The 12,615-nt window shown below is 47.8% G+C and overlaps 1 protein-coding gene across 2 annotated transcripts in view; it reads left to right on the top strand.

Moving 5' to 3' along the window:
• LOC142309813 (putative ATP-dependent RNA helicase DDX60) overlaps nt 1–12,615 on the top strand; it is a 420,704-nt gene that overhangs the window by 241,547 nt on the left and 166,542 nt on the right. For both annotated transcript variants that reach the window (XM_075347271.1, XM_075347272.1), the window contains 3 exons: nt 8,445–8,540; nt 11,121–11,236; nt 11,323–11,456. In XM_075347271.1, the coding sequence (XP_075203386.1) occupies nt 8,445–8,540; nt 11,121–11,236; nt 11,323–11,456 (346 nt within the window). The remainder of the gene's footprint in view (nt 1–8,444; nt 8,541–11,120; nt 11,237–11,322; nt 11,457–12,615) is intronic.

The raw sequence follows: 12,615 nt of genomic DNA on the forward strand, positions 1-12,615 counted from the left end.
TTAGAGATGTGGAGGCACAGCTGGGCCATGATCACCAGGTACTGTGTCCGGCTATTCAGGATTTGCAAGTCAGAGTGGAGGCTCAGGAAGCCGTCCCCACTACGTCCGTATCAGCTGCCGGTATGCCTAGGTTACCCCCATTTCGTTTCAGTGGTGATCGTAGTCAGTTTCGTGGATTTGTTAACCAGTGTATACTGTTTTTTGATGTACATGCTGATTATTACCGTTCTGACCGGTCAAAAGTGTTATGTATAATCATGTTATTAACCTCACGAGCACTGGCTTGGGCTAATCCTATGATAGAGAATCGGGATATCCGTTTAAATCACCTGGATGACTTTCTGACCGCAATGGCGCAAATGTTTGATGATCCGAATCGCCGTGCTACCGCTGAATCGGCTCTCCTTTCCTTACGTCAGGGAAAGCGGTCTGTCGTTGAATACGCCACTGAGTTCAAGAGGTTAGTGGTAGACACCGACTGGGGAAACAATGCGTTATTGTCAGTTTTCAGAAAAGGTTTGTCCGGTACCATCAAGGACGAGTTAGCTCGTTCCGAATCTCCAGGGGATTTTGAACTGTTTCTCCAACACTGTGTGCGTATTGATACCTGCTTGACGGAACGTAGACAGGAAAAATGGGCAGCTGTAAACCGGGTAACCAACTTTGCGTTTCCTTCCAGAGAACCCGCTCTCAGGACGCCACGGGAGGCCGAGGACGTTCCTATGCAAGTGGACTCTCTGCAAAAGCGAGAGAGACCAACGAACGTCGTGAACACCGGCTCCGTGAGCGTTTGTGTTTCTATTGCGGTCAATCGGACCATTTCTTGATTGACTGCCCGAGACGTCCAAATCGCCCAAATAAGGTATTGGCAGCCATGGCAGAGTGTGACAACACGGACGCAGAGTCCGATATCTCTGAGGCAAGTGGACACCTGGATGCGGTATTTCCCTTGACTGTAATGTCAACATCACCTAAGGACTCAGAAGGGAAATACACCCATTGCTCGTTTCCCATTCAGATTCGGTGGGAGGGACAGTTAATACCTACATCTGCTATGATAGACTCTGGGGCAGGGGGTAATTTCATGGACTCTTCTTTTGCCAGGAAACACGGTATCCGGACTCAACAAAGATCCTCACCGGTTACCATGGAGACGGTAGACGGATCTCCGTTAGTTTCTGGACCAGTTGATCGGGAAACAGTACCCCTAGAATGTGTGATGAAGCCAGGTCAGCAGGAGACCCTTGTTTTCATGTTGATTTCTTCTCCCCATTTTCTGATTATTTTAGGAATTCCGTGGCTACGGTCTACAAATCCAGTCATCGATTGAGAGACTAAGGAAATATCCTTCCCACCGCAGAGTGGTCCGACCATTAGTCCAACTGTACCGGTTCCAGTAACACCGAATGCGGAGGGCACTGTACAGGTACCTGTTCTACCCCCGGTTTATCATGACTTCGCTGATATATGCGACAAAAGAAAAGCAGATCGGCTTCCCCCGCATAGACCGTATGATTGTCCCATAGACTTACTCCCAGGGGCGGAGATCCCGTTTGGTCATGTCTACCCGTTGGCGGCACCTGAGCTAGAAGCACTAAAGGATTACATCGATGAAAGTCTAGCCAAGGGATTTATTCGCCCTTCTACCTCACCAGCAGGGGCACCCATCTTTTTCGTGAAAAAGAAAGAGGGGACTCTGAGACCTTGTATTGACTACCGGGAACTAAATAAGATAACCATCCGGAACCGGTATCCGTTACCGTTGATTCCTGAGCTATTGGAGAGAGTCCAACAGGCAAAGATATTCACTAAATTGGATCTCCGTGGGGCATATAATCTACTCCGCATACGTCCCGGAGACGAGTGGAAGACAGCGTTCAGATGTCGGTATGGACATTATGAGTATCTAGTGATGCCTTTTGGACTTGTAACGCTCCTGCGGCTTTCCAACACCTAGTCAACGATATTTTTAGGGATATAATGGACCAATTCATGGTGATTTACCTGGATGATATCTTGATCTTTTCTGATTCCCTACAGGAACACCAGGAGCACGTCAAGACAGTACTTACCCGTCTGAGGGATAACCACCTGTACATTAAACTGGAGAAGTGCGAATTCCATTGCTCACAAATACAATTTTTAGGATATGTCATCTCTCCTCAGGGACTGAACATGGAGTCTGGCAAGATACAAGAAATTCTAGACTGGCCGGAACCGGGAAACATCAAGGAGGTACAACGCTTTGTCGGTTTTGCCAACTTTTACCGACGCTTTATCCGTAACTTTTCAGAGATCGTCCGTCCCATCACTCTGTTAACCAAGAAAGGACAGAAGTTTGTGTGGTCCGCCCAGGCCCAGGAAGCTTTCAATCGTCTCAAGGTTTGTTTTACCTCAGCGCCAATACTAGTACACCCGAATCCCGCACTCCCCTTTATTGTGGAAGTCGACGCTTCCGATTATGCATTAGGGGCTATCCTTTCCCAAAGGACTGGGGACAAGAGTCTCTTGCATCCGTGTGCTTTCTTTTCTCGCCGGTTGTCCCCTGCAGAAATGAACTATGACATTGCGGACAAGGAATTGTTGGCGATTATTTCAGCTTTTAAGGAATTGAGACACCACTTACAGGGAGCTGCGCAGCAAGTGATAGTACTCACAGATCATCGGAACCTGGAATTTCTTAAGTCTGCCAGGTGCCTGTCTCCACGGCAAGCCCGTTGGAGCTTATTCCTTAATCAGTTCAATTTTATCGTTACATACCGTCCAGGTTCACGTAATGGGAAAGCCGATGCCTTGTCCCGAATCCATGCCATGGACTCCGTGCCTGGAACCCCGTCTCAGACCGTGTTATCAGATGCCAATTTCGTTGGAGTAATCCAGGACCAGGACTTGTGGAAGGACATCAAGCTGGCCTATGATGGTGACGTATTTCTTGCTGCCCCCCCGAATGATGTGACTCTTGTTCTTCGGAATGGTGTGTGGTTGAGAGAGCGACGTATTTATGTCCCGGAGACCGTAAGACTTCGGGTTCTCAAGTTGGTCCATGACTCCGTGTTGGCTGGTCATAGGGGGGTACAGAAGACGCAGGAATTTCTGAGTCGTTTTTTCTGGTGGCCTACCTGTTTAAAGGATGTAAAAGACTATGTCCACTCATGTGTGGTTTGTGCCCGGTGCAAGGTCCCTCGTGTGGCTCCTACGGGACTCCTCCAACCGTTACCCGTTCCATCTCGCCCTTGGGGATCCATCTCAATGGATTTTATTGTGGAGTTGCCAGTCTCAGGCGGTCACAATACCATTTTAGTGGTGGTGGATCGGTTGACAAAAGCTGCTCACTTTATTCCGTGTACCGGTCTTCCCTCAGCCGCAGAGACAGTGGATTTGGTTATCCAGAACATATTCCGATTGCATGGGGTACCAGATGAGATCATCTCTGACTGGGGCGTGCAGTTCACGTCTAAGTTCTGGAAGGGGTTTTGTTCGGCACTCCAGATTGATGTCTGTTTATCTTCTGCATACCATCCTCAGACAAATGGGCAAACCGAACGGACTAATCAAACCCTGGAACAGTACCTCCGATGTTATGTCAGCCATCTGCAGGACGATTGATTGAAGATGCTTCCTTTGGCGGAGTTCTCGTATAACAACACTCAGAGCAGCTCCACTAAGGTAACGCCCTTTTTCGCTAACTTGGGTTACCATCCGAATGTTTTGCTTGGGTCACCGGTTGCGGTTTCGGTGCCAGCGGTGGAGGACAGATTGACGGAGCTACGACAGAATCTGGAGGTTCTAAAGGACACTGTGGCTGCGGCTCAGGAGCGTTACAAGAGGTCGGCAGACACTCACCGGAAACAGGCACCCATGTATAAGGTAGGGGACTCGGTGTGGTTATCCACCAAAAACCTGAGATTGGGTGTTCCTTCGCAGAAGCTGGGACAGAAATTCATCGGTCCGTTTAAGATCACCGGGATCGTGAGCCCTGTGGCCTGTCGGCTGCGGTTGCCGCACCATTTAAAGGTACACCCAGTCTTTCATGTTTCTCTCCTCAAACCCGTTTCCCCTAATACGTTTCATGGTCGTGTCGTGCCTCCTCCTCCGCCTGTGATGGTTGACAGCGAGGAGCAGTTCGTGGTTGAGGACATTATTGACTCCCGGCTCCATCGTCATCGGCTTCAGTATCTGGTGCGTTGGCAGGGGTACTCCCCCGAGGACGATTCCTGGGAACCCGTGGGTAACATTCGTGCGCCCCGGAAGGTTGCTCAGTTTCATCGGCGGTACCCGGACAAGCCAGGCCCTGATTCGTCCTGAGGCCGTTTCTGGGGGGGGGGAGTACTGTCAGACTTCCGGGATTTCCAGTTCTCTTTTGAAAGAGCTTGCCCTCGGTTAACATGGAGTTTGCTGTTCTGTTGCCCTACTTCCTGTCCAGCTGTTTAAAAGGCCGCCTCTAAGCTTAGTCCAGTGCCTGAGTATACTGCTTGCTGTGTACTCCTGCTTTGCTGCTCTTGGTTCCTGATTGACATTTTGGATCCTCCCGAAAAACAACCAACACCGACTTTGGACTTTACTCGGACTCATCAAACTGTGCCCGGACTCCGTCTGCCGTCTTTGGTCAGCACTTCTGCCCGGTTCCTTCCGGTTCGTAACCACTCTGGACTCTCATCTCGTGCGGACATTTTTGGACACTACCTCTGGCCCTTTGTGTCCCGGCTGCTGCGCATTTAGGCCTTCTGGGGTGATTGCCAGACAGTCCCTGTATAGGGGTTCGCTCTTGGTGGTCTACCTGGGGGAGTCCGGTGCGTGGCCCCGGGAATTCCCTTCGCTCCGATCCTGGAAGGTATTTCCGGTGTTTATTGTTCTACTGTGTTTTGTTCCGTTTATGTACATATCGTTGGTTACCTGTTATAAACATTTCTGCACCAAGAACTCGTCTCTGATTGTCATTGCCCTAACGCAATCGAAATCCTCAGTACATACAATAGTATTACAGTACCTATGGAGAGAGAGGGGTCGATTATTCATCTACCAAGACAAACTCTACAGGAGCATCATTGACCCGAAGATGCATGAGAAGGTGTGGCAGGTGATTGTACCACAGAAGGATACACGAATGGTGCTGGATGCCTATCACAATGGCGCAGGCCACTTTGGATGGAAGAAACTGGAGGCACTACTTAAAGAAAGATTCTACCGGGTGGGCATGAGATCTGCCCTGGAGAAGTGGTGTCGAGACCGCGGGCCCTGCAATCTCAGAAGGAAAGACCATCGCAGCCAGAGAGCACTGCTCCAACCGATCCAAACCAAACGACCCCTGGAAATAGTGGCCCTGGACCATGTAAAGTTGGCGCCCAGTAGACAAGGCTACAACTATGCTCTTACTATGGTTGACCATTACTCCAGGTTCCTAGTGGTAGTACCAGTCAAGAACTTGACAGGCCAGATTGCAGTCAGAGCTTTCCAAGCCCATTTCTGTAGACCACATGGCTATCCAGACCAAGTGTTCACTGACCAAGGCCCAGCCTTTGAAGCTGAGGTGTTCAAGGAGTTTTGTAACTTAATGGCTGCAAGAAGATCCGTACCACACCTTACCATCCTCAGTCCAATGGAATGTGCGAGAAGATGGATCACATTATTCTTGATCTCTTGAAAACTCTACCACTGGAAGAAAGATGCCTGTGGCCAGAGAAGCTGCCTGACCTGGTGGACATGTATAACAACGTCCCTGTGAGTTCCACGAACTGCACACCGGCATACCTGATGAGGGCCAGACCTGGAAGACTGCCAGTGGATCTGGAAATGGGAATTGAAACCCCCGGAGACCCTCTACAAGGTGCTGATTGGGATTCCACCCGCCAGGCCCAGTACAAGAAAGTACAAGAGTGTGTGGAGCAAAGCTTGACTTCGAAACGGGAGAGGCAAGAAAAAACCTACAATCAAATTGCACCTGCTGCCCCTTTGATGCCTGGAGAAGTGGTTCTCAAGAGAAAGAGAAGAAATCACAAACTCGACAATCACTGGGAAGCAAAACCCTACACCATGTTACCGTTAACACCTAGCCGTGAGAAGACATGTCTCATCAGCAAAGATGGAGGAAAGACAACAGCTGTGGTTTCCAGAGACCACGTTAAGAGATGTACTGAACAGCTAAGAATCCCTGAAGAAGTTTCCAACCCTTCACCAGTCGAAGAACCAAGAGAGAAGATGATCCATACTGTGCTTAGAGATTTTCCTGCAAGTTGGCCTCAATACAATGGAGCCGTTGTAATCCCAGTAATCACAACGGCACCGGTAAAGCAGAGACAGGGGTTGTGGTTTCCAGGCTTTTTAGGCTATGTGCCCACGTGTGCGTTCAGCGTACAATGTGCGTCTCAGAGCGCAGCTGAAAAGCTACATTCTGAAATTTTGCTGACTGCAGAATTTGTGCGCTCTGGATGCTGCCTCTCCGTATAGACAGAATGGAGACAGCATGCAGAGCGCACAAAAGAATCACAAATCGCAAATCGTGGCACTCTCAAATGCAACGTGGGTACGTCTCATGCACAATCTTCATAGATTGTGCAGGGGACGCAGGACGCATGCAGTTACGCTGCGGTGCAGAGCGCAGCGTAACTGCATGAAAATACGCTACGTGGGCACATAGCTTTACTTACAAGTAGTTCAGGTGCTGTGCCAGAGTACCGAGTTCCGCCACGAAGGGCTCCAGCCGATCCTGGATCCGTGAAAGGTCAAGTCCGGGATGTGTATCAGCCTGTGAGCCCTTTCCTCTTTTGATGCGCTAAGTATCGGACCCCCGGGGCGTGAAGCACTTGAGGATCCCGGTGTCAGTAAAGTGTCCTGTTCTGTATGTTGTGCGGTTCCATTGTGGGGCCGGTCCTCAAACCCAGATCTTATATGCTATTTGCTGCTGCAGACTCGGTGGGACAGGTCCGGTGATTGTTCTAGCCATTCCCCGCAACCCTTGCAGAGTTGAAGTATATCTGCCCTAGGATTCTGTATCCCAACAGCGCCGGTCCTGTGGAAGCAAGCCACCTGCTTCTCCCTAGCGACCGTGTTGAACACCTTGGCCCACAGAGCTGCTTGCAGCACGTCCGCTCTGCTCTGAGTCTGAAGCTGTTCTCCTCTTCTTGTAGTTGTGTTATGTGTTCTGAGCTGTTGCCCCTAACCGCTGCCACCGGCTGGTTCACTACTCTCACTAGGTCAACCTGCTCTTCCCACTGTGTGCTCCTGACTCCCCCTGGTGGTTGCTTCTCCCTGACCCTGAGGCCCCGGTTTCAGTGGATCGGGGAGCCCCTGGTGCAGTGGCATCCTGTAAACCAACCGCTGTAGTGACCCTACTGTGATCCGACCCTGGCCCAGTCCCCATTGGGGAGAGCAACCCAGTGTTACTGCATGTATGTGTGAGTGGAAACCGGCATCGACCTTCCTCGGCCCCAGGATGAGTACTACACCCTAATGGGGATGCAGTAACCTGTGGCGCCTGAAGCCGCAGGGCCACCACAAGTACGTGAAAGACATTGGACTGTACTCAGATGACATCTGAGGGAATTCCAATTTTCACAGACTGACAATGTAGAAGGTGGAGAAACTTTTTTTTCTCTCTCCACATCTACTAAAAATGGATGCCACTCTGATTATAAAATGGTTGTGTGACCCTATCCTTCACCTCATGTTGGTCGTTGGAACATTTTTTTTCTATAAAACTTGAAATTAAGGTCATTGCCAGGATTCAAACGAGCAGCCTGTGGTATGGAAGGCGCTTTACCAAAACCTGTCGTATTTTTATTTCGCTGTAAAGTTATTGAAGGGAATCTGAAAGCCGGTTTTTGCTTTATAATTTGAGGGCAGCATGCTTTAGGGGTTAAAAAACAAAAATCAACTATGCCTCTCATCAGGCTGTGTTCTGTTGTTTACATAAACTAAAGGCTTTATCACCTAGTGATTATCATTGCTCGGACTACATTTTCACAGGCACTGCACGCTCCCTCCTCTGATTGACACCTTATTGTCAATGTACAATCTCTATAGAGAGCCTCGTGTGGGTGGGGTTAGATTTCTCAGCTGTGCTGCATTGCTAAATCTAAAAGCTGCGAGTCAGAACATCTGCACCCAGTAATCTAAGTGATGCATTATTGGATTCAAGGTCTATTTGCGTACATCATGTTCCTCTCAGATGAGAGCAAAAACTTGCTGACAGATTCCCTTTAAAGTCATACATGTCAACAATGACTACAAACATAATTATTGTTATATTTGTTCAGTTTCAGTGATTTTTGTTTAGTATAACTTAAATAACTTGGATGCTTATCCAGCTTAAATTGTAAAATTCCCTAAAAATGAGTCAGACATGCATGTTGTACTGGAAAATGCTGGACAATCTCTGCATTTTTATGTAGAAATACAGGGTCCACTTTTGTTTTTTGAGCTTCACGGTATTCATTGTTTCCTTTCAGGTGCTGGTCACTGTACCACAGTGTTTTGAAATTCTTCTATTGTGTCCACATCGACAGGATTGGGTGAATAGAATAAAATATGTTATATTTGATGAGGTACGTAATATTATGTCCTAGGCCTCCGACACACATCCGTTAAAATTGTGCGTATTTTGTCCGTTTCCGTATATACCGGAGACACGGACAAACGTGCACCAATGTTAATCTATGTTTGTGGTCAAACTTGCGTTTTTCATCATGTCCGTGTGTCCGTGTCCATGATCCGTATGTGTTTCCGTTTTTCACAGCAGCATGTCTGTTTCCTGCATGGAACACGCACACACGGACACCATGAAAGTCAATGGTTTGGTGCGCACAAGTACGTGACACGGATGCATCTCCGTATGCTCCGTGTACGTTTTGTGCTTTTTTTAGCGATGTCGGTCATTCTCTCTTTTTCTGTCTATGTCGGTCAATCTCTCTCAGTCCGTCTCTCTCTGTCTGTCGGTCTCACTCTGTCTTGTCTGTCCCTCTCTCTGTCTGTTGGTCAGTCTCCCCCCTCTCCCATACTTACCAGACCCCGATCACCGGCGCGGCGCTGCACGGCTGTTCACTAAACTCCGGCGGCTTTTCCTCTTTCCGCTCATTAATCAATCTAGTATTCCCTGCTTTGCCCACCCACCGGAACCGATAATTGGTTGCAGTGAGACATGCCCCCACGCTGAGTGAAGCTGTCTCACTGCAACCAATCACAGCCACTGGTGGGCGGGTCTATAATGTGCAGTAAAAATAAATAAATAATTAAAAAACGACGTCCCCCCCATTTTGATACCAGCCAGGGTAAAGTCACACGGCTGAAGGCTGGTATTCTCAGGATGGGGAGCTCCACGTTATGGGGAGCCCCCCAGCCTAACAATATCAGCCAGCAGCCGCCCAGAAATGCCGCATCCATTAGATGCGACAGTTCTGGGACTCTACCCGGCTCTTCCCGAATTGCCCTGATGTGTTGGCAATCGGGGTAATAAGGAGTTAATGGCAGCCCATAGCTGCCAATAAGTTCTAGATTAATCATGGCAGGCATCTCCCCGAGATACCTTCCATGATTAGTTACAGTAAATAAACACATATCCAAAAAATCCTTTATTTGAAATAATAAACTTTAAAAAAAAACCTCGTTCACCAATTTATTATGCCCCAAATACCCATCCATGTCCGGCGTAATCCACGGAGGTCCAGCGTCGCTTCCAGCTCTGCTACATGAAGGTGACAGGAGCGGCAGAAGAACACCGCCGCTCCTGACAGCTCCACACAGAAACTGAGGTGAGTATTGCGATCAGCTGAGCTGTCACTGAGGTTACTCGCGGCCACCGCTGGATCCTCCAACTGTGACAGCAAGTCGCCCGAGTGACAGCGCTGAAGTCACAGGTGAGTTGCGGTCTCGGGTGGAGGATCCAGCTAGCCGTGGGTAACCTGAGTGACGGCAGCGCTAATCGCGCTGCTCACTTCAGTCACTGAGGGTATTAGCGGTCACCGGTGAGTCCTTCACGGGTGACCGGTAATCAGTACGCGACACAGACAGAGCCGCGGGATGAGGATGAAGTCAGGTGAAGTTCACCCGAGTTCATTCTGAGCGCGCGACTCTGTCTGCTGTCAGCGGGTATGTAGCAACGACATGTTACATCACACACGGACATTTCACACGGAAAACACACTCACACGTCAGTTACATTTCACACGCACACACGGACATTCCACACGCACACACGGCTAGCATACGCAGTTCACACAGATGCCACACGGACCATAAAAACAGACACAAAAAACGGGACACGGACCCGAAAAACGGACCGTAACACACATGCGTGTTTTTTCACGGATGTGTGTTTCAGGCCTTAAAAGGATTGCCTAGATTTATAATTTTTCCCAAAATGTTTCCTTTCTTCTGTCAGCGTCTCATCTTTAATGAGGATGGCCTACAACATCAGACACATCCAAAGACAATAGTGGAATTGTTTATAGGAAAAATAAATCTATAATCTCAGACATCAGATTTAAATACATTGTTTTATGTAAAGACAATGCAAGGCGATCGCAGAGTACCGATGCATAATCATGGTAGTCAGAACCTGAAATCCAACTGTGCATGAGAATAGAAGTTCAACCTCTCTTCTGTGATTTCCAGGGGAAGGAGATAAAATTATGGGGGCAAAATGGTTCCAGTAAGCAAGAGCCGGAAATATGCATGAGCAGTTAGGTTTCAGGCTCTGACAACAGTAGGGCAAAGCAAAATGCGCCTGTGAGAGCCTGCGTTATCACTGCAGAGCCACGAGATTTCGTTCGGGTATCAGAATGGTTCATCCACCTTAATCACAGTGGGAGGAAAGTAATTAGCAGCGGAGAACAGGGACAGGAGCTGCTGCAATGATGCCCATTGGACTGGACTGTCCGGATTTACATAGAGTACGAGAGTGATTCAAAAGGTTTTTGGGGGATGTACAGGGGGGTCTGGATATAATATACAACTTTCTAGAATGCTGCACAGGCGATGAGTAAGGTGGTGGTATTGGTTCATGTACAAACAAACTGGTGACAGGTTGCTTTTAAGCCTATAAAGTCAGTACAAAGTTGCCTGTAGCCTTAAACCCTAGGAGGTCTACCCTACAAACTCAACCTTTTTTCCTATTATTTTTTTTCAAGGTTCACTGCTTAGGAGGAGAAATTGGTGCAGAAACCTGGGACCACATAATGGGTATGATTCGCTGCCCTTTCCTGGCTTTGTCTGCAACCATCAGTAATCCTGAACACTTAACAGAGTATGTTCTGTTCATTTCTATCATATTAGACTCATGGTTCATTATTATAACAGCTGTAGTGTAATAAGATTACTTATGTTATTTAGGTGGCTACAATCAGTCAAAAACTATTGGCAATACACTGATGAAAAAGAGATGAGTGATATATCAAAACCATCCCAGAGAAGAATAAAGAGAAAGACCGCAAAATCAGAAAAAAGATCTTACAATGTTCGACTAGGTAACTATATGCCATAAGTTGTACTCACAAGTTTTTCTTAAGAAGATTTTTTTAAAAGAGACCGGTCAGGTCAGCCTTATGAGTTTGATTCTCCTTGCTAAAATTTTAGTAAAATCAGGCAACACTGTGCATTGAGGGATTGTGAAGGGGCCTCAAAAATTTAGCACTGTGTACCCTATACCGTCTGGCGTCACATAAGTTGTTTTGCTACTTTATATAAATTATATTATATAAAATCTGAACAGACAAATCTATCCAACAAAAACAAGAAAAGTCACCACTCTCTCTAAAGTGGTAGCAAAAAAACACAAACACTCCCAAAGATAAATATCAGAAATAACGTAACATCTGGCAGCCTGTAAGCGGTGTACGTTGGTAACCAGGGTAAATATCGGGTAATCAAGCAAAGCGCTTTGCTTAGTTACCCGATATTTAGCCTGGTTACCAAGCGCAGCATCGTTACACGAGTCGCTGGTGGCTGGTCGCTGGTCGCTGGTGAGAGCTGCCTTATTGACAGCTCACTAGCAACCCTGTAGCGACGTACCAGCGATCCTTACCAGGTCGTATCGTGGTCGGAACTGCTGGTACGTCGTTTAGTGAGACGGTACCCTAATGATCAACGATTTCACAGCAGGGGCCAGGTCGCTGCTTAGTTTCACACACACCGAGGTTGCTGATGAGGTCACTGGTACGTCACAAAACCTGTGACTCAGCAGCAATATTGCTATGTGAGAAGTACCCCTATGCCTCAAAGCAAAACTTGGTGATATTTTATCACTTTGTTATCCAAGTCCTTTTTAGTACCTCAATGACAGTCAGGGCAAGGGATGCAAATTCGAACAGCATGATGCAGAGGACAAAGTTGTAATCATTCCTGCTAGTGGAGTTCAGGACCTTTTTGCAGAACCTAGTGTGGATCCAAGTGGAACTTGGAATTTGACAGAAGTGGCAGTGGTCAGTAGTACTTTAAATAGCTCTCTGTATCTCGGTTCCAGTGGTCTCCTTATATGTCTCTTCACACCAAACCAGTTTCCTCATGATAGTGTGTGTGCTACGTATGCAGTTGGGGTCTGGGATGGTGGAAAGAACGCCATTATGAGTAACAATCAGACGTTTATGCAACCCAAAAACATATTCAGTGAGAGAACCATAAGAGGTC

Source organism: Anomaloglossus baeobatrachus, chromosome 1, assembly GCF_048569485.1.
Source record: "Anomaloglossus baeobatrachus isolate aAnoBae1 chromosome 1, aAnoBae1.hap1, whole genome shotgun sequence".
NCBI classification, from domain to species: Eukaryota; Metazoa; Chordata; class Amphibia; order Anura; family Aromobatidae; genus Anomaloglossus; species Anomaloglossus baeobatrachus.